The sequence below is a fragment of the Phoca vitulina genome, unplaced genomic scaffold (assembly GCF_004348235.1).
Source record: "Phoca vitulina isolate PV1807 unplaced genomic scaffold, GSC_HSeal_1.0 scaffold76, whole genome shotgun sequence".
NCBI classification, from domain to species: domain Eukaryota; kingdom Metazoa; phylum Chordata; class Mammalia; order Carnivora; family Phocidae; genus Phoca; species Phoca vitulina.
The window spans coordinates 716,705-740,115 of NW_022589779.1; the positions used below are offsets into that span (position 1 = coordinate 716,705).

At 41.1% G+C, this 23,411-nt stretch overlaps 1 protein-coding gene across 2 annotated transcripts in view; it reads right to left on the minus strand.

The window, feature by feature from the left end:
- TMTC2 (transmembrane O-mannosyltransferase targeting cadherins 2) overlaps nt 1-17,571 on the minus strand; it is a 389,588-nt gene extending 372,017 nt beyond the window's left edge. The window contains exon 1 of one of the 2 annotated variants that reach the window (XM_032393770.1): nt 17,042-17,569. In XM_032393770.1, coding sequence (XP_032249661.1) covers nt 17,042-17,124 — 83 coding nt within the window. In that variant the 5' untranslated portion in view covers nt 17,125-17,569. Of the gene's footprint in view, nt 1-17,041 lie in introns of both variants that reach the window. The other variant, XM_032393772.1, reaches the window with a different exon arrangement.
- Nucleotides 17,572-23,411: the final 5,840 nt, after the last annotated feature.

The window sequence follows — 23,411 nt, forward strand, 5'->3', positions numbered from 1 at the left end:
GTATCTTCGACCTGTGTCTCCCAACTAATGTCAGGGCACCCGGCAGAGTGCCCAGATGTGCGCTCAGGGATCAGTAAGATTGCTAGGTGAATTTTAAATGTGTTTCTATTTAGATCGGGGGTGGTAAACTCTTGCAGGTAAGGGTCAGAGAGGAAATATTTTTGGCTTTGCAAGCCCCAAGGTCCCTGTCACAACTACTCAACTCTGGCACTTGTAAAGAGAAAACAGCCATAGATAATACATATACAAGTGGGTATGGCTGTTTAAAAAACAGGCTACAGGGTGGATTTGGCCCATAGGCCTTAGTGCCCACTCCTGGTTTAGATGATAATCCAAAATCCACACACAGAGAGCTACATGAACATTCTACCTCGTATGAGTGACCACCCCATAACTGTGCAAGGCCACATGACTTCTGAGATTGCATATATCATCCAGTTGGCACTCAAGAGTGCTACTCAAATATTCAAGGGTGGTAAGGATAGAATGGAAGTGGACATCTCTGGTTCCATGGTCTGTGGTCTCAGAATACTTTGCCCTTTTCCTTCTAACGGAGCCCCTCTTCCTATGGTGACCCTATTACATGTGGTGTGACACGGGAACACCTGCCTTCTCTCTACTCGTATGCCAGATCGTAGGTTCAGGCACGTGCCTCGGCCTGGCCAAAGCACCCCAATGGCTAGCATCTGTGTTTCATGCATGAGCTTGTAACCTGAGTCAAGCTAATTAAGGTCCTTCCTGGAACATTCCTGGGAGAACTAAGAAAGAGAGTTTAGGTTGCCACTGGCCACGGTAACCATGATGGTCAGACCAAGAGATGAAAAAATGAAGTCTTCATAACCTCAGCAGGCCTCTTGGGCTCAGACAAGCAGAAGGATCTACTTTCCCTGAACTGGGCATCTGACACTTACAACCAAGAGTCCTTATTATCGAAACACATAATATGCCATCAAAAATAAAGGCCCAGTGACAACATGTTAGCAAAAATTCAAAGCCTCAATACAGGCATGCCAAACTCTGAAGCCTCCACACTCGGAACATGTCCTGAGCAGAGATGTTCTGATTATCTCAGGTCTCCTCTTACTCATGGAAGAAAGTAGGCACATCCTGCCACCTCGCTTCACCCCACGCGGATCTACAGGGGTTTTCCTTTTCTTCTCACTTGCACAAGACAGAAACCGTCTCGCCCTCCCTCCACATTCAGCTACTCACACCAAGTGAGACCAACTTTTCTTCACCTTTCCGTTTCTTGTTTTTTTTTTGTTTTTTTTTTTTTAAGGTTTTATTTATTTATTTGACAGAGAGAAACAGCAAGAGAGGGAACACAAGCAGGGGGAGTGGGAGAGGGGAGAAGCAAGCTTCCCACGGAGCAGGGAGCCCAATGCGGGGCTCGAGCCCAGGACCCTGGGATCATGACCTGAGCCGAAGGCAGACACTTAAAGACAGCCACCCAGGCGCCCTTCACCTTTCCATTTCTAATACACTCAAGTTTCTCTTTCACCTCTGTCCTTAACTTACTGTAATACTCATCATCACTGCGAATACAAATCCTCCAATATAATCCTGTATCGCCTATATAACCCTATAGAGCCTATATGATCCTATAAATGGACACTCTTCTGGGTCTCTCGGGTTTGGATTTCAACTCCTTCAGACAATTCTCGAAATGTTATCCTGGAACACAAGGCCCATGGCGATTCAGCTCCTGGCTACTTCACCCATTCATCTTTCCTTTCTCCCTCTCCCTACCCTCTCCTCTGGCTTTATGTCCTACTCTTTGGACACTATGTCTTTCCCTTCCTGTACATTTTTTTTCCCAAATTGTCCTCCCTCTCATCTTTATCAAGCTAAGTTGACTTTTTCTTCAGCAGTCAGTTCTCACAAGTGCCTCCCCCGCTAGCCTGGATCAGGTACCCCTTTTGTGTACTCACTTAGAAGTATAAGCATGTCTCTATTTTAGAGACACTGTCTAATTACTTGTTCTTTCCACCAGACTCTAAGCAACTCGAGATGATGGACAACATCTTCTCCTGGGTCAGTGCCCCCATGATTTAACAGGTTCCTGACACAGCTAAGCATTTACAAATACTTGCTAAAGGAATACAGTGGTGACATGAGCTGAAAACATCCCACACCGATGCTTTCTTGGGAGACAGTGCATTTCTCTGTAAGAACGACTTAACACTTTTAAATCAAAGGCCAATGTCTATTTGAGCTGATTTCCCGAATTTAAAATGAACCACATTCAAATCTCTCTCCCAAACTCTGAATAGAATTATCATAATTTTACACTATAATTTGCAGAAATCAGACTACTTAAATGGTAAACATACCCTTACGGTTCCTCTCTTTCTATCACTTCTAGTAACAAGAACCAGTTCTGGCCTCTGAGATAAGTGCTCAGAATATACAACAAAACAAAACAATTTACAAGTCATTACTAAATATCATTAAGTCTTTTCGTTGATATGGTAGAAAGACAATTATCTCCTTATCATTTTTGTTGCTTTCTTAATTTCCACTCATCTTCCTTTTCTGTTATCAAGGCTGATACAGAACAAAAGTTAGTTTGTGAAGAATGCCAATGAGTTAGCAACCGATGTGATTTTCTGGGGGGAAAAACATCCTTACAATATATAATTTTCAAAAAAATATATAATTAATTTTCTTTAAATGAACCAAAACCAGTAATATTTTACAAAAGAAATCATTCATTAGCTTCATTTACTCAAGATTTTGAGAGAGAAAACTATTTCAGTTTTCAATAAAATTATAGCTGCAGTGTTACTTTGGCTTATTTCTACCAATTTCAGGCTGTTCAGGTAAAGTCTTTCTGAACACACAAATAGCTTGCAGACATACACAAAAGATTTTCTTCAAATGCAGTAGGTAAGCTGCATGCAAAGCATTTACTCTATTTTTACATAGACTTCCAAAGATGCTAAAGAAAAAACATTCAGACTAAGTTCTGGTTTGTGTTTAAGTTCATATTCAAGTTTAGAGTAAATAATGTTTCTTGTCAAATCTTATGATTTACAAGAAATCTTTGAACTTCATTTTCAACCAGTTTTCATAAACAATGATGACACAAAAAGAAATAGGAATGAAAATTTAAACTTAAGATTATGCTTAGTATTAAAAACAATTTTAACTTTTAAATATCACCCATGGTCCACCCTAAATCCACAAGGTTTGTGGTATATAAATAAACTGTCCAATTGAAACATTAAATTTACCAATTCTTTCAGGCTTCAGTTTGAAAAATAAACCCAACTCTCTCCCCCAAATAATAAATTCTCAGAATTCAAATTCCAGTGCACAAAGGTGAGCTATTTAATATGATGATAGCTTTTTAAAAATATAAACAAGCTTGGGCGCCTGGGTGGCTCAGTCGTTAAGCGTCTGCCTTCGGCTCAGGTCATGATCCCAGGGTCCTGGGATCGAGTCCCACATCGGGCTCCCTGCTCGGCAGGAAGCCTGCTTCTCCCTCTCCCACTCCCCCTGCTTGTGTTCCTGCTCTCGCTATCTCTCTCTCTGTCAAATAAATAAATAAAATCTTTATAAAAAAATATATATATAAACAAGCTATTTTATAATACATACCCAAAATTCAGCATGAGATCAAAATTTATCACAGAATTTTTTTTTTAAACACCACTGAGTTATTTCCACAAATAGTTAAAATTAGGAGAATTTCCATTCCTAACAACTTGTCTTGACTCCACCTCGAAAAGCTGACAATCGTGTGCTGCTTTGGTTCCAATTCACAAAGACACCAATCAAAACTACCCATCTTCCATGCAGCACCTGTTTTTCCCCCACAAAGTTCACCCAAACTTCCCCATAATGTTCCCCCTCTCTACCATAACAGAAAGCACTATATCATAAGCAAGAAAGAGGCAAAACCCTCTTCAAGTCAACTTCTGTCAAATCCACCAAAATTCATTTATAGGAATATCCTACTTCATAATATGATAATATATCACCCTCCCTTCATAAGAGATGCCCACACCTTCCCATCCAACCCTCACCCTGGAGAAATCCAAATGCTAGTCTTTTGTTTAGTCCGAAAATTCAGCAGCTGAGGCATGTTTAATAGGTCTTGAATTATTGGTTTCTTATACTAATTTTAAATTACTTCCAGAGAGTTGAGGGCTATCCTGCAAAAACCATTTGTTATTTTCCTTTAATAAATTAAAACAGCATTACTGATTCTTTTTAACCCATCAGTAACAGAATCTGGTTTATTAAAACATTGAGTAAATTTTCACCTGAATATTCTAAAAATGTTCTAAGGCACAGATGTGCACTAGAGAAAACTAGGCTGCTATCCAACAAGAACCAAAATTGTTCCCCTTTTTAGGAGCTTGCCACTTGCTGTTAGAATTTAGTTACAATAGGAACAGGGTAAACATTCCAACTGAGAGTAAGGTAACACATAAGACATAAAATGATGATTATGGCTGAGGTAAAAACATCTCTGGTTGATACGGTCTGTTATATTCATGTCCCTCATTTTCCACTGTATATATGACAGTAGGGCCAACATTTCACTTAGCATATTATTACCCAAAATGGCCAATTTCAAATATATTTCTTAGGCAAATGAACAAAATCCATAATCCTAGAATTGTGGCCAGTTTTAAGCTGGAAGGAACCCTGGGGAATCATTAGAGCCCTACCCTGATATTAAAGAGAAAGCTGTGTTATCAATATGGTAAACCTTCAATACGCTTAGCTTACCTGTGGTTGGGGGCGGGGGGGGATCTTTTTCTAAGGAAAAAAAAAAAAGGAAAGCAAGATATATTATTAGTGTTATAAGGTTATATGTTCTCTTTATATAGGGAATCCCTAAAAAAATGTTAAGCAAACATGTGAAAGACCTGTTTTAATCAGGAGAGAGATCAATATTCTTAAATGCAGAACCACCTATAAGTAAATTAATGCAAGGAGTACATCCTGGTAAGAGAGTAAGTTCATGAAGAATAACAAGCTTCTCAGAAAAGGTTTCAAAAAACAATGAGCTTTTATGTCCAATTTTGCTCACTATAAAACAAAAGATATATGAGTATTTCTGGGATTCGGGCTAACTCTCAATTCGACATAATCTTTCACAATATAACTGAAAACAATTCTGTATTTTCATTGTTTAAGATTTTTCATTGACTAAGATACACATCATAGAGTGGGGTCAGTTCTTATAAGATGCTAAGAAATCACAATTTTGCCTATGCCCCTATGCACAGTATCACCAAATTTAAAGAAGAGTATCAATTATGACGAAAAAGATGGAAGACATCACAGTTCTGTTTTTCATATGTGCTTTTAACTGCGTATGCACTACAGACATTTTATTGGCAAAATTTACATGCGTGCATGCATGTACGCATGTGCACATGCATAATGGTTGTTTCAACATCATTTTTCCAAACTTATAGCTCAAGATGAAAATTAAATTCTAAAATTCATAGTTAATTTAATATAGTTGACTTGACCCTTTCAGTTATCCTACATCTATCTGAAATGCTAAGTGAAAGATTACTAAAATAAGTTTAAATGCTCAATATTTGCTTTTAAGAGAAATCCCCTAATGCTCTATACTATTTCCAGATGTTATTATATAGTGATTTTCAACTATCAGCAGTACAGTTAATGAATAAGTTCTCAATTAAGAATTATTCATTAAGTATCCTAGACAACACCAGACACTGAGCCAGGCACTTTACATAACTTACTTCATTAAATTCTTCCAACAACTCTATCAAGTAGGTATTGCTACCCTCATTCTGTAAAACAGGGAGCAGAGGCTAAAAGAGTTTAGGTAACAATCAAAATTATACAATTAACAAGTAATAGTTCTGGGATTAGATGATCTCATTCCAAAGTTCTCATGGTTTTTTCCTTTTGCCGCCCTGTTGCTTGGAAAGATCTAAAAGAAAGAAAGAGTTTCTAATTAGTTACAAAAATGTGTCACCAAGTTTAGATATTAGATGCTGCTACCCCGCACATGTACTGCATGTCCTTACTGCAAAGTCTCACTACGTCGCTGATTAACACAAACACTTAAATGCAGGAAAACTTTGGCTTATCTGACGGACAGCTTTCCTAATCACCGGGCCGCCAGAACGGCTCTGAATCTGAACATATTCCCAAAAGAAAAAGGGCTGTCATTGAGGAGGGAGACCATGAGTACCCAGTAATAATACATCCTGCCAAGCAGAACCAAAGTACCAAAGATTATTTACACCCGATGCACTGTAATTGGTCCTTTCACTCTGCAGAAGGGAAGAAGCGTTTAGATTGGCCAGAAGGTCTATTCAAAATAAGCCTCTATGCACAGAGACCAGAAACATGGGAAAAGCAACAGGAAAGAAATACAGGAAAGCAAAAACTGCTTCTGTGGTGAGACTAGGGACTGCTCACCAAAAGCGTGGACAGAGATGAGAAGCAGAGATGGGGCCTACAGGTGGCAGCAGGAGCTGGGACGGCAGGAGCTCAACCACTGACTCCAAGTGGAAATGTTAGCAATGACATGGACTGGGACACAGCTCTGTTCTCAGATGCTAATGTACAGTGATATCGGGGTCATTCGCCTTCTGGTCCAACACCCTCTGTGTCCAAGGGCATAACCATGTAGCTTTTTAAAACACACACAGAACGTTTGTCATACTGTTTCATTTCATGCTCATTCTGTGGTCACCAGTTGTTATTTCCACTTCCTGATCCATTACAAGACAAAGTTTTAGAGCTCGATATGGTGGTAACAGCAAGACCGAAATTCCAGTCTTTTATCTTGGCCCAATCTTCCTTCACGACATTTCCTCTAGTGCACAGCATAGTATTTTAAAAAGAAAGGGATAATCATTGCCTATTTTAGAACGAGTTCTTTAAAAAGATGTCTATTAATAGGAAGTTAAAACTTCAGATAGATAGGGCAGTCACCTATCCAGAAAGCCCCCCAAAGTGCCCAAAGGCTAAGGCCTAAGGTACCAGGTTAAAAAAATGGCATGGGTCCAAGCATTTCTAATCTTATGCGGATACTTTCCCATAACAGCATCATCTAATGCCTGAATATCACTAAGAAATCATTATCTTGCCTACCCTCAGCTGCCTCAACATCTATTTCTTGCTGCCTGCCTGAAGTCTGTAAAGTCTTCATGCAACGTAAGCCAAGTTTCCTTACAAGGGATTGTTCGACAGAAGTACAAACCGATAAAGGCACTGACTACAGAGACTCGGTGTAGGCATCAGTATTTGTCAAGTCCAAAGCCTAAGGCAAATGCATATCAGTTTATTTGTCAAAATCAGAATCCAACATCTGTCTCCCCAGTAATGTTACAAAGAAGATGATATTGTAATACAAGATGGTGACAGATATTTCAATAGAGATCATCTCCTAGAATTTCAATAGGCTCTGTACCTTGTCAAAATCTACACAATACCTCAAATCCATCTGATCAATTTAAAGAAGATGTCGTGACTCAACAAATGTGAAAACAATACATAAAGATTAAATAAAATGTCCAAACTCACACACAGAGAACAGGCACCTTATCCTCAATCTTATTCCATCCAAGAATTTAGGCAATCTTTCCAAATGTCTGTGAAACGGACTGAGCTGATGTAATACATTTTTTTTTTTTTTTAAGATTTTTTATTTATTTATTTAACAGAGATAGACAGAGAGCATAAGTAGGCAGAGCGGCAGACAGAGGGACAGGGAGAAGCAGGCTCTCCGCTGAGTAGGGAGCCCGATGCGGGGCTCGATCCCAGGACCCTGGGATCATGACCCGAGCCAAAGGCAGCCGCTCAACCAACTGAGACACCCAGACGCCCCTGATGTAATACATTTAAATGGAACAGAGCCTTATTACTCAAGGTGTGGTCCATGCACCAGCATCAGCTGGAGCACCTGAAAAAGACAGAAATGTACTCTGAGGCCCACTCCAGGCAGAACCTGCCTTTTTTTTAATTTATCTATTTTTCCTTTCTTTTCTTAAAGTTTTTATTTTAATTCCAGTTATTAACATACAGTGTTATATTAGTTTCAGGTGTCCAATATAGTGATTCAACACTTCCATGCAACACCCAGAGCTCATCATCACAAGTGCCCTCCTTAACCCCCATCACCTATTTCACCCATCCCCCCCACCCCCTCCCCTCTGGTCACCATCATTTTGTTCTCTATTATTAAGAGTCTGTTTCTTGATTTGTCTCAGAACCTACATTTTCACGCCCCAGAAGGAAGTTTGGGAAGCACCGATCTAGAGATATGTACATATATATCTGGATGGAAAGAGATCCAACAAGAGGCCCAGCTCAGAAATGTTGCTTTAGGAGAATCAGAGTGATCCATCTGACTCCAAGAAACTAGCGATTTAAACTGCATTCTAAAAGAGTTTCTAAAAGGCAATCATCCATATCAAAGGATGAAGGCAGGGAGCAAGTTATGAGAGTAGCAGGTCTAAAACCCCCTTGCCTGTCATGGGCATCCTCAATCTTGTCAGGCACGAATTCAGAAGTAGCTACTCAATACCCTCTCAGAAATGGCTTACACTTTTTCTGTTGATGACATACAAGAGGTTTAAAACAGTGAAATTTCATTTTCTGTTCAACATGGAACAAATGCCAAAACAGCACTGTTTTCAAAAGAAAAAATACAAAGACTCTTAAATATAGAGGTGGAGGAAGCAAACCTAGAGATCATTTCTAATGGGATATTTTAAATAAAATAAAATGCTGAAACATGGCTGTTTAAATTAAATTAAATAAAATGGGATATTTTGCATTTGTGGCAAAGTATAGTTAGTAATTTCAGGCTACACACTGGTGTCTTTCATAGATTCCCTCTAAATCTCAAATTCACATTTTCTTTGCTTCAATCAGTACATAACCCTGTAGGAGTGGGTTTAAGTATAAAACCTTCTTTCTTTAATATAAATTCGGTGACACAATTCAGCACCATATTTTTTCAACAGACTAACCTTCCTATTTTAAATGAGGTTTACCAAATGAATTCAGGTATACCAGTTTTTCACATCAGCTGTAAATAATTGCCTCCCACTAAAGGGCCCATTTCTGCAAATAAAAATGTCTTTTTGCCTGATTAAACTTCTTCATCATCTGAGAACTTTTCTTCTGCAAATTTGTAGTTGGAAAATTTGTCATTAGAAGCTTGCTTTGTCAAAATGAGCTCTTTTCAACGGCTTTGAGAGAGCAGTCCTATAGTTAATTATTTGGAGGAGGAGGGAACATCGTCCTATTCTAAAAGAAGTACACTTGACAAAATATTTGGACCCAAGCCTTCTACCTTCAGACTTAAGACATCTTTTACAATCCAAGGCAGCAGGCTCAGTATTTACAATACCTTTAAAAACCTGAAGATAGGAAAGCAGAAGTAGCCAAAAGACAGTTTATGAAACAATGAGAAAGGTCCCCAGATGAACATTTTAGCTGCCAGCCCTACCTCAACAACCACTTCTCCCAAATGGCTTTGTAATGACAAAGCGTCTTCTCCAAACTAAGAAAAGTGGTCAAGCCTACGAATGTAATCTTTATAGCCACCACCTAAGTCACCTCCCATTGAAGACACAATTTGCAGGGATATCACTTCAACATGCACTGACATTATAAAGAATTAAACTACTGACTTTCATTATTAATCCAAGAGATGTCACTAACAGAAAAGAAAGCTGGGTAGACCTGCCTTCATGGTGGAACAAATTGGAAATTAACAAAAACAAGATGTTTACTCTTTCCACAGTGTCTTTACTTACCTGCCTCTCTCACAGACTAGTCTTATAATCTAGGGTTTATAATAGAAATTCAATAATAATATGCTTTATAACAATGTCCTCAACATAGGCATCTAACCCAACTAAGAGATGAAAGCAAAAACAAGGCTATGGTCTGCATCCTTGCAGTCTCTTAATAGAATGCTTACAAGCAATTCAAAAAAGAAAACAAAATTTCTAAGACACAGCTGTAAAAAATTTTATAAAAAGCAAACTTGTGAACTGCATTTAAAATTAATACCCAAAGAATTCCAAGAATTCAGGCTTATATGGATTGCCATTTTTCCCACTGGATTTTTAAACAATGCTGAAACATGGCTGTTTGAAATACTTCAGTACCATCATTTAACACTGTTCAAAATGTCAAGAGCCATATTGTGCCCCAGTGGCCACTCTTCAGCAAATAACACATCCTTTGAAGTTAAAATACTCCTAAATGATGCCAAGTGAGAATTTCTAGGAGAGTACAGTCAAAACTTTCTACTTCTAGAGAAATCAATAATCTGGAATTACAGGGAAAAAAAAAACTTTCATTATCAAAACTTGTGAATTTTTCAGTTTCAAACGTCAGTAAATTCCTTTACCCCACAGCACTATTTTTTTATACATTGTTTCCTAATGAAATCACAATCATAAACCTGTAGTGAACTTGTTTTTTTTTTTTTTTTTTTACCATGATGTTTCCGTGGAATAATGACACATTTATTATAACAAATGCCACAGAAATGAAGGGTAATCATCAAAGACAAAGGGATCTGACAGAAACATTTCACCGGCCACCACACCTAGCACACAGATGTTACTGCAAGGGCACTGATGTATGTTTCATTTGACAAATCATGTAATTTAGTCAATCTCCTTCACTATGACTACATGCTGTGCCATGCTTCATACCCTGCCTCACTCTGATATCACACAATGCCCTGGCAAAGAAATCAAGAAACCAAAGCTTAGATCAAATTATCATAAGCCAAACAACATCTCCTCTACCGAATACCAAGGTACTCTTAAAATAGATACTGTAGCGCTGCCCTCAAGCAACGTGGCATGTGTATACCCTTTAGGAATTTCATTTAATCCCACAATAAAATGGAATCTAAAGGTGAAGTTAGAATGTTCAGTTCTAATCTCATTTCCATATTAATTTTTTAGACCTGAGCAAATAAAGATCTCTCTGCCCATCTCATCTTTAAAACAATCATTTCTAGTTGTTCAAATTAACTGCACCTTAAGAAATGCCCTCAAAGAAAATAAATTACTCTAAAAACAGGAAAGCAACTTTTCATGTTAGCATCTTGAAAACAAATCATTTCAGTGTTGCCGCCTTCTTCAAAATTTTCCTGAGTGGGTAGGCTTACTCGATTCTTTCCTATTTAGCTGTAAGAAAAAAAAAAAAAAAGGTTATAATTGAACCCCAAACTGTAATCCCCAAAAGTTTCTAAAAGGCTGAAATGAACATTTATACCTTTGATTCTAGGAAATCTTGAGTACCAGAGAAACTGACAAATATGATTGAAAAGTTAAACTGTCAGAGGAGGAAAAGAGATCAATAGAAATTTGATAGAGCTGCATCTTGATAGAATTATCTGCCTAGAAAATACAGCCAAAAAAAAAAAAAAAAAATCTCTGAGGCAAAAGTCTTCGATCCCTATGACCAGTCAAGGCAAATCTAGTTAACTCAAAGTGTTCAACCACTGTTTTCCTCCAAGGAAAACAACTGATCTGGACAAACAGGAAGGACACAATTGGGGACAGGTATTCCAAAGCTTCTACATGTATGAACACAGTGCCAGTGAGCACCAGACCAATAACAAGGCCAGTTCAAACGACCTACCATGGATCCTCAGCACTGCTGTTCTGGGAAAGAAGCCAAAAGAGTCCCAATCTAAGTTTTAAAATATGAGTATCAATCAAAATAAACATGACTAACTGCAAGTGAAATTCTGCTAAAGGACAATCTATCAGCATTTTTACAAGTCTATCATCAGACTCCCAGATTCAAATACTTTACGACACCAGCTACAGTACAGGTAGGACAAGGACAGACAGGTAGGGATGCTTTGTTGACAAGGGTGAACAGCTGCTGTTTGTATTATGCACCATATATACAAGACGTTTGTGTTTCGGAGTATTCATAATTAGTGAATTATTGGAGTCATTTATTCCTCAAAAGTACATACAAATCAAATCTTCAAAGAAGCCATCTAGCATTGTGCACAATTACATCCGTAATTATTCAGTATATTATGCCTTCTTCATCCTACGAAAAACAGAAAGCACACAGTTTCTGGTGATATGCCTCCCCCCTTTTTTTTCAACCAGGCTCTAAATGAGGACAGCTACTCATAGAGGAGGGGTCTTAACATGCAACAACCCATCTGTCCTTTCCATCAAGGCTGCCACACGTGTCACTTCTGTGAAGCCATTAAAGTGGGGACCCAAAGCTGACATAATATTTAGCTTACAAGAGAAAACCAAAAAATTTAAAAGGTAAACTTTACTGTGTTAAAAGCATATTAAGTGAAAATAATAGTGTTATAAGGTTTGTCATTTTTCAGAGTGACAAGGGTAAACTCTGTCCTTTCCTCATATTATGAAGGTGGCTGCTCCAGAGGAAATGTACCCTTTGCCTATGATAAATAGCTATAACATCATGGGCATTTTAAATAAGTGCTTTTAGCGTACAGAACAGCAACAGAGGGATTCAGAAGACAAGCTGTGCTCCTAACTCATGTTAAAGCCGTAATTTTCCCTATGGCATTTATACATGTCCATTCAGTGCTTGTATTTGGGTCATTTGCTAGGATAAACCCCATGTGACAGGCTCACTGAAAGTAAGGCAAAGTGGTCCATCCTGGCTTCACTTAATCTTAATTTACTATGAAGAGATGTACTTGTTCAAGCAGCAAAATGAACCTGTTCTGCATAGATTTGACTAAACTTAGCTAGAAAGTAAAATATCGTATTAAAATATTTCATAAACTATAAACTATAACCACTTGCATATTTTTCAGTGTATCATAAACTCAGAAGGAAATCAGTAAAATAGCACCCTTGTGCCCACTAACTTCTTCCAATAAAGACCTGAGGAGACAACCTTTGATACAAAGCAAAATCCTTCCTTATATATTTTGATCTTAGAGTAACTCCTCCTAAACATGATTTTACTAAATACCAAGCATGACTTCAATGGTTGAACATACTAGAATTTTAAGATAACAATCCCAGATTGGCCCACTGCAAGTCTATTAGAGAGAATTTTTTAGAGGGAACTTAACAGAGTGATTGCTCATTTCATAAGGGATTCTTATCATACCAGGTCAAAACCCAAACAGATAATAACTTTAAAAGGCCAAGTAGAAGGAATAGTTGACTATCTTAAGGAAAAAATGGTTTTAAAAAAAAGAAGTTATCATGCCTTAAATCCTCCATTCTTTCATTTTAAATGCTGTGAATCAAAATCTTTATGACTTTAACTTATGTCTCTATAAAAACAGATTTATATTTACATCCAAATGAATAAATTAGGAATGTGCTATTAAGAGTTTGGAGTAGTTTTGATTCTAAAATAGAAATTTCGGCTGTGGAGTTGTTCCTCCAAATTTCACGCAATTGTTGAACAATGAGATAGCTAAGAAACCCAAAGGTCATGTTAATGATCAAGGTTGGGTTGAACAAATGTAAAATGGGCAATAAGGAAAACAATTTTCAAAGCAGCCACAAACCCACTTCCCACTTCCAAAAACTCAAATTATCTTTTTTTAAGAATGCATGATTTTATTCACCCAAGAATAAAAATATTTATTAGGTGTATTATCTTCTTATTTACTTATTATACATCATAAAAGGCTTGCCATCAAGTAGGTGATATGTGCAAAATGAAATCAGACTGCAAAACAACAGAGATGGCATCCTTCTGCTGCTCTGAAGTAAATGGACTCCTCTTTTAGTGTTATCTCTATGCAAAACTTATAATAGTACTTTTAAAGTGGATATAGTGAAAATGATGCAATGTTATCCTCGATAAATATATAAGAGAGCACAGAACTTGGATCAGCCAAGTTTTTTTCCACTGACCTAAACACCAAATTTCTCCAGAAAATGAGAGGGTCCTTCAAGAAGTCACATTCATCATGACTTAAAATTTGGCAAAGACTGTATATTTATCATTCCAGTTGTACTCTAACCACAATTTAAGATTCAATACAATCATGACTAGACTGAAGGCAAGGGGATGAAGGGGGGGATGAAGCTGAAACTATATATGCTTTTTCATCAGATATGATGAATTCTACTCTTCTGTTTGTTTCATCACATCCTAGCCATATTCTTAAGTTTAGCATAAAAACACTTGTAAAATATTAACTTTTCCCATAGGGAAATTGATTTTGCTATGAAAATGTTTCAGATTACCACTTAATCTCAACCAAGCTACATCAAACAGTGAAAGAAATTATATATATAGTTTACAAAGTAAACTTGATCACTATATTTAAAAGAAATGATAACTTTGAGAAGTACCACAGCAATAATGTTTAAGCTGAAGCAATATAAAGCCCTCCTACAGCAAATGCCAGATTCTTCAGCTAAAATGCAGAGTCTTGATTTAGTTAAACAAGTCAAGCGTAAGAGCCATCTCCTTCCTTGTGAGCTGCTCCCAGCACTGGCCTCTCTCCTTCTAGAACTCTATTTCACAAAGTTCCTGGGGTGGGGGGTGGGGGGAGCGCAGTGGAATCCACAGATGCAGTTTACACAACGTTTTAAACTTGAGTCTTTGTAGTCTGAAATGGAGCAGTGGAAGTAAACACATTATCATCATCCTCCAGTTTCCACTTGACTCCCCAGCTCTCTTCCAGCTCCACATACCAGTGAGTTAGAGGAAGTAGATAAAAAGTATATCCGAAAAGCCACATTTTACAGAGCACCTTGGCAGTGAATCACCTGTGCCTGCTATGCAGACATCCAGCAAGTTCCACGCTCTTATTAATAGGTATTTCAGAATTTCTAGGATACATAAAAACCAAGTTTGATTCTGTTAAGACTTCACATTCTTAAGAGTATAGGACTGCATATGCAGTTCTGCTACTAAGAAAATTAGACTAACATACATTTCCAAGTTGTAGCAAAGTGTAATTTATATTGACAGGCTCTCAACATCATAACAGTAATATATCATATATTGAGCAAGCTACCAATTAGATGATATGGACAACTCATCGACGTTCATCTATGTAGCTAAATAGAAGTCAGGAATTTTAACACTGCAACCCAAGCTATAACATGTAAAGAACTTACAATTGCCCACCATCAAAGTACAACTAATTTATCATCTCACTGGCACTATTCTCCCCAAGTTACAAAGTCCTAACACTACTGACTGATGATTAAAGAACACATAATAAGCATTAAATCTACAGAAAAATGTATATGCGAATTTAGTTTAGTTCAAGCCTTCATCTTTTACAGGATACTTCCTTCTGATAAGTACTTTTTAAAGAACTGAACAGCAATAAAGGATAGCATACGCTGGGAATGCTTGATTCATCACAGTGTTCTCCAGTACTTACTGTACTACAGTAAGTTGCTTTTTTTTCCAAACTCTTTATTCTTAGTTTAAATGATTACTTCTCAAACTGTCCCCAACAGAACCAAGAACTGCCCAGATCATCCCTGAGCTCATTTTAGTGAAAAGTCACCCATCTTTGGAAGGAAGAGCTTTTTTCTTCGCATGCCCTAGAAATAGCAGGTGCACAGTAACACAGAAGTGGAAGGAACAGAGCAGCTCACCTCACTCTTACACAAAGACCATTTATTTCTCAGAGCATGTATCATAATTGCTAAAATCTATACACTGCTTAAAAGTTGAAGAAAAGTTTATGTCTAACGGTGGCTTCCTTATCAACCAATCTCTGACAGACACTACATAAAATGCATTAAGAAGAGTTTGCTTTATTTCATTGCACCTATTAACAGGGGATCTCATAACAGACATGTGGGTGTAAACAAAGATTCACAGATTTCAAGCATATATCCATGAACATGCTTTTAGCCAGAGAGTGGGCACACCAGAGAATACAGAATATGGCTAATTACCACCCAGAGAAGATTCTGCCTTCACCTCCCCTATCAACCACTTTGCTTAAGTTCACTCTCTGCCTTGCCCTGACCCTGGGGATCCATTCACTTTCCATAGCCCAGAGAGGCTGCTGAAAAGCTGTCAAAGTAAATCTGTGCTCACTTTTTGGATGGTTTCATTTCAATGGAGCATGAAACACCCCAGGATGGTTAATAAGTTTGGCCAGGCGTGCTGTTCTCCCTAATATATTTTAATTATGCATCTGTTTTAATTGTAATCAGATTAAGTCACCGGAAAGGCACAAATTGGAATTTTCCCTAATGGCTATTGGAGCTTTTCATCAGTTTCTAAACACTAACAACATTTTAAAAATAGAGACACGAGCACAACTGTGACATTTTCCAGAAATCGATGCAGTTTCTTTGACAACACAGTTCAGGTCTCATTAGCCACCCAAACTAGCCCAAATGCAGAAGACAACTTCAGTCTCTAGGGGCGTCTTCTTCCCCAATTAGCACAAAAGAATCGCTAACGTCTAATGTAAAACTCCCAAACAGAAATGAAAGCCCAGGCTTCTATAAAGTGCTACTCCATCGATTGGTGAGCGAGGCGGGGGGAGCCGGAAAGGCATCAGCAGCATTATCTTGGCTCAAAGTAAAGTACCATACACGTCAAACGGGAAAGTTGAAGCAGAGTACGATTCTCTCCTTCCACTATTTTGGTAACTGCCAAAGGTGTGTTTTTTCCTCGGGAAATAAAGCGTCCCATCAATAAAAGGAAACGCTACAGGGAAGATCTATTAAGAGGCGAGGAGCGGCTTCCTTCCAGCCCAGACGTAAAATCGCTCAATGTGCACCAACAAATACCTAAGACTTTTTTTTTTAATACGATCATTAACAATTCCCCAAATTGCTGCGATTTCCGATAAGAAACTTACGCGTTCGCCAACAGCCAATAAGCAAGAGAAAGAACCTGCTGCAAACTAGGAACCCAAACTCCTTCAGACCGCCCAGCGCGCTCGCTTCCCCGGTGTTTGCTCCGGGTGTTGTTTACGCGTCTCCTAAACCTTCAATTCAGGTACTGGACCAGTTCCTCCAAGACGCACTTCAGCCTTAAAGTGGGAAGCTTCTGAGCCACCGCGGAGTCCCCACGCAGCCCGCCGACCCCTTACCTGTCATCATAGCAGAAATCCGCACTTAAGGTGTTGAGATACAAGGCGAGCCCCAGAGCGCTGCTCACCAACTCTGCAATCATCTCTCCACCGCCTTCCCTCCGGCTCGGCTCCCAGCGCGAGGGCAGCAGCGGCAACAAAAAACAGAAGCATCAATCCCCACCTTCCGCCGCCTTCTCCTCCCAGCTTCACTTTTTCCTAGCTCCCCACCCTCTTGTCCCTCCCTTCCTCCCTCGGGTCCTTGCAATCCACCGCTCTTCTCCTCCTCGCGCCTGTCTCCGCAGCCGCTGCGTCCTCTCCGGGTGCGGGCTCACACCACACTCCCCATGCCCGGCGCCCGCGAGCGGCTGGCGGCTTTCGGGCTCCGCGCCCCCCGGCGGATGCACCGGGCTGGTCCTTCGCGCGGCTCGCGGCCCCCACCCTAACCCATGGCAGTTCGGGGCGCCCTAGGTGAGGAGTGGGACGCGGAGGAGGTGGAAGAATGCGGGATGGGGGCAGAGGGACCGGACCCAGCAGGGTTCTGGGACCAGCTGGAGGAAGAGAGAGAAAGAGGGGCGGGTGGGAGGGACCAGGCGAACCGCCTCCCCTCGCCGCCTCCCGGGCGCACGGCTCCGGTGCTGCTCGGGCTGACTCCGGCCGCCACAGCGGCTGCCGCTCATTCACTCTTTATTAGCTCCCTCCCCGCCCCAGCCCCTTCTCCAGTGAAGTGAGGAGCGGTGGCTGGAGACTCCAGGAGCTCCCGCGTGGGGTTCTCGGCGCGGCCCCCCGCGCCTGCGTGGCCAACCCTCCATCCCGGCTTTGCCCGGCCCCTTTCTCCACCCCGATCCTCCCCCTAAGGCTCCTCCCACACTACCCCCTGGCTGGAGGCTCCTCCCACCTCCCCGCGGCCCGAGGCTCCTCCTACCTCCCCGCGGCCCGAGGCTCCTCCTACCCACCTCCCGCCCTCCTCTTGTTTCTTTCACCTTCGATTTCACTCTGGAAAGCCCTCGGGACCCAAGGGCGACTGCTGGAAGACAGCCCAAAGGGGTAGCTGGAGTGCGCCCTGGGAGGGGGAGCTGGACGAGAATCGACACCAAGGAGGACACGGTCGCTCGCGCCGCTCTGCCTGGCGGCGCCTGGCACCGACTGGATCTCAGCCCCAGCGCTGTGTGTGCCAAGCGCTGCCAGGCGTAAGTCCGGTCAGCTGGAGGGACTTCTGGGGACCGGGAGAGGAAGACCAGGTTTGGCGAGGGCTGCAGCCTCGCTTGCCACATTTACTCGACCTCTCACACACGCTCACAGTGCGTGAGCCGAAAAGGGAGGGGGTATTGGAGAGCTTGAGGAGCATCTCCGGAGGGAGAGATTTCAGCTCCGAGCCTACCTTTGTCCCAAATGTCAATAGAAAGATGTATGGGGAGGAAAATGTTCCCGCAGTCAGGTTAAAAAGAAAGGACCCCAAAAGAGGAAAGAAACACATACACACACGCCGCAGCTGCGGGGGCCTTTCGTGGTTTCGGGGGACTTTCAGGCTGACTCTGGAAACATTAGAGAAGAGACGCCTCTGCAGCCCAATGCACCGCTATTCTCAAAACCTAGGAAGGCGGGAAGCTAATGCCCTTTCCTTTCCGCCCGGATGTAGGACTGGATGGAAGGCGTCCAACCTGACAAATTATGGTGTAGAAGAATGGCCTGTGTAGACGAGCTCTGGGTACTAAAGTTGCGAGACCAAAGAGGACCATGGGCCGCCTGCCACACCTCCTCCTGGCTTGGCCGCCTTCTAGCTGCGCGATGGGCTCCGTCGGACCACGATGAGCACTACTACAACGCCCCCTGCTGCACGGCAACCACAATGCTTGGAAAACAGACCTGTAAAGGGCTGACTGACCCCGCCCCCCCTCCCCTCCGCCCTCGAAGGGAAGCACCTAACTAGCGAGCTTTCCAGGACTCAGGCAAGAAATCGAATCCCCTGGATGTCAGGCAGTGGCCTGAAAAGTAAATACTGTGGTTTGGGTGTCAGCGAAACACAGCTCCATCTTTTCCTGATTTCACAAAAAAATCTGTGTAGACACAGATGAAGTGATGAATATTTATTATATCTATTATGCCATGCACGACGGACCCATTTTTGTTCCCTGAGATACAGAAGCATACATAAAAGAGAGTTGTATCGGGCGCCTGGGTGGCTCAGTTGGTTGGGCGACTGCCTTCGGCTCAGGTCATGATCCTGGAGTCCCCGGATCGAGTCCCGCATCGGGCTCCCTGCTCGGCGGGGAGTCTGCTTCTCCCTCTGACCCTTCTCCCTCTCATGCTCTCTGTCTCTCAATGTCTCTCTCGCAAATAAATAAAATCTAAAAAAAAAAAAAAGAGTTGTATCTTTAAAGGCAGAGACTGATCTTTTACCTTTTTTTTTTAACTCCGTAACCTCTGCTTATTGTTGAAAAGTTTAAAAAATCCTGGTAGTTGACCCATCAAGTTCCTCTGTATCTGTATCCCTCCACTGCATTTACATGTTAATATTGGAACCTAGTACACTGGCTGAAGAGCACCCAGGAGTTGGAGTCCCCACTGTGCTATTATTACCTGAGAAGCCTTTGGCCAGTCACTTAACCTCCTTGTGCCCCTTTTTTTCTCACCATTATGAAGCAGTGATGAAAATAATACCTATTTATGGGTACTGTTATTAAGATTAAAGTAATTAAGGTGTGAAACACCTAGAAGCAATATAAGTATTGTTATTATTATTACTCCCTCCAACTTTCTCTTTTCCTTTTAGCTGTTAACTAAAACCTAGATCTATACCTCCAAAGTGCAGACCATGACATCCACCCTACTCCAGTGCTAGTCCAAAATGCCTTCACTTCCTGGATGGACCAATGCAGTACCTTTCTAAGTGGTCTTATTTCTACTCCTGCAATTCCCCACTCCCCCACAGTCTTAACTTCAGGTATTAGAGGATTCTTTTGAAAACCTACAATCTCTCTACTTTAAAATGTTCAACGATTTCCTGATGCACATCAAATAAAACTGTGATTCTTGCCATGGCCAGCCAGGCCCTCATCTGGCCCTGATCCTTCTCTCCCCTGACATTGCATCAGCAACACAGACATCCTTCTCCTCTGATACTTACCACTTTCTCCTCTTACCTCATGGGATGCCTTCTCAGACCTTCTCTAGCTCCTTCTCAGCATTCCAATCTTAGTTCAAATGCTCTCACCTGAAAGGCTTTCCCAGCCCACACTATTAAGTAGCCTCACTCTCAGCAATCTTTGTCTCATCCTCCTGATGATTTTCTTCATAGCATGCATTGTATCTGGAATCCCCAATAGAATGACAGCTCCAAGAGGGCAGGAAACTTACCAACCTGGTTTTCCACATAATACCCAGAGCCTGTAACATCTGGACAGGTAGAAGAAACTAAAAACAACACAAAATGTTGACGAGAAATGAACAAATAAATGTGCTTAGCAGAAACTCTATAGCAGCTGAAAATCCACAAATTTTCATCATGAGAGAATAAGATAAGCTGATTTGTTGTCCATGTCAAACAGTGAAGAATTAACACAGGAGAGGGGGAGGAAGTAGGTTAAAAATTCTTAACGATGCATCAGCTCTGCAGGAAAACCTGTGGTAAGTCACACACAGACAGCTCTCTTCAATAATTAAGAGGACTCAGAAGCATGAAAGTAGTAGAGAGGTTTGGGTTCAGCATGCTAAAAGCTTGTAAGCATTTCCAGAGCTGTCTTCACTTCAAGGCTCCAATAGTTTTAAATATTTTCTACACTTCCCCTCCACCTCCTCCTTTTCTCCTCTCCCTACCCCCAACTCCTGGGGATTGGGAGCTTGGGAGATGGTGAGAAATGTACATTTTCTCTCCCTGATGAACGGAAGGCTGAAAAACCAGCTGTGTTGCTTTTAACAAATTTTCCTCTTTTAATTTAATGTGGGTCTCAATATTCTTCCAATGCATTAAACCTTGGTTGCTTTCAGACTACTCTCCAAGGCCTGAGAAGCAGCCAATGTCTGCGTGTTCCCCATTCCTTGAACGCCAATGGGGGAGAGCGGAATCGGTTAAAAGATGTCATCACTATCCTTGGAGATCATATCAAATCTGGGGACATCGCTTTTTAGTTTATTAAGGTGTACTCACCCATTGTGAGATTGCTACCTCAGTTCTGAATATATATATTCTATTTAAAGCTACTGCTGCTCTCCACAGATGAAGGAAATTAGGCTGGTTGGCTTGACTTTTCTACCTTAGACACAAGACTGGCCAAAAAAGTGCTAAGCCCTTATTTTCCCAAAGTAGGTTCCACACATCTGCTACCTCACCACTTCCTCAATGAATTCTTTTTTATAGTCGCCCCAACCTACCCTGCATTTGTTCTGCATTCCCAGGCCTTTGTTGTATAATTCATACCTTTGCAGTGCCAGGTCCTCGGGGTAAAGATTTCCTTATTTGCCTAAGACATTTTTAGTTTATTGTGCAATACCATCTTCCCTTTGGGTGTTGCATAAATATTAACTAAAAATCCACATCTGGTCTTAGTCTTCATTTCTATTTGTCCTAATATAACTTCTCTTTGAACAATTCATTTGGAAAGTGTGCCAAGGGTGAAATGTGGCACATAAATTCTCCTGCTGCACAGAATGCCTTTTAAAGTGCCCACAGATTTGGTTATTTATGAACAGAAGATTTGCACCTCTTCCTTGCTCTCGCAATTCTAAAATTGTACCAGGCCAAAGTAATTACAATCTCCCATATGTTTTGTGAGAAAGGTATCCAAGAATCTCCTGCTAAAATCTTAACAGATTGACTAGGAAGCAGAAAAACACTAGCCCAGCAGGTGAAGCTGCCTGTTTAGGGAGGTCAGAACAGAGCTCTCTGCTGGGGGACTCATAAGCTCTGGGCTTTACTCAGGAAATAACCCTGCAGGAGAAAAACAGCAGAGCGTGGATGAAATGTGGGTCAGGGAGCTGAAAGAGGCACACGCGCTGCTTGGTTAACTAATGACAGTAAATGCATTGGCTACACATGTTACATTTAGATGTTCCCAGCATACCATAAAATGCTGCCCTGCAATATGTAACATCGCTTTGTCCCCAAACTTGTGATCCATTAGGAATATAATTAGGACAATACAGCCACAGAAACAGATCCTGTCACCTCTGTCACAAACCCGGGGCTGTTAAGAACCAGCTGCTACTAAAATAATGATCACTTTAAAAATCTCACAAGCTCCCAGCTTGCAATTCAGTGGGGGTAGGGGAGGAGGGGGAGGGAGGAGGAGGGGGGAGGAGTGTAGAAATAACATGTTAATAACCAGATATGGGTAATTGCAGAGATGTTCAGGCTAATGATAGATTCAGAAATTCGATCAAGAAAAGCAAGGACAGCCTCCATCATAGAATCTCTCTCAGTGCATTCACATGCACTGGTATAAAGAGTGATCAAAAATATTCTAACAGCTTGAAAAATTGCACAGACTCTTGGATAACAGAGTTTTGATAAGCCTCAGATTCTGTAAAATAAAAGATAACTCAAAGAGGAGAGAGAAGATTAGTTTTGATGTGGACATTCGGTAAACCAGTTACTCAGGAATGTTGCCCTGGTACTCAGCCCAACACAGACCCTTTAATCCAGCCTTGTCCTCTAGAGCTTTCTGCAAAGGTGGCTTTATATCTGTAATGTCCAGTGTAGTAGCCATCAGCTCCATGTGGCTAGTAAGCACTTAAAATGTGGCCAGTGTAACTGAGGAACTGAATTTTAAATTAATTTAAATGTACAGGGGGACATTGGCTAGTGGCTACTTACAAAACAGTACTTATCAAAGCCATTGTCTATTCTTCCCACCGGTAACAGCTGTAGTTCTGAACCTCTTGTGCTGGACTGGAGCCACCCGTACGGGGCTTGCCTTTATTTATAAAATAGCCACCAGCCATCGAACTCTTTTTAGGCATTAGGCATTTCACTGAGCATGTTATGTTTAAGATCTTATATAATCCTCACAACCGACCTGGGAGATAGGTACCATTACTGTCCCTGTCTTAACAGGTAAGGATGTAGAGGCGTGGAGAGGTTTAGTAAATTGTTCATCATCTGGAGCCTCTAGTGGTGGAGCTGACATTTGAATGTATGTCTTTTTTTTTTTTTTTAAAGATTTTATTTATTTATTTGACAGAGAGAGACACAGCGAGAGAGGGAACACAAGCAGGGGGAGTGGGAGAGGGAGAAGCAGGCTTCCCGCTGAGCGGGGAGTCCGACGCGGGGCTCGATCCCAAGACCCCGGGATCATGACCTGAGCCGAAGGCAGACGCTTAACGACTGAGCCACCCAGGCGCCCCTTGAACGTATGTCTTTTAACTCCAAAAGTCTATGCTTTAATCACCATTC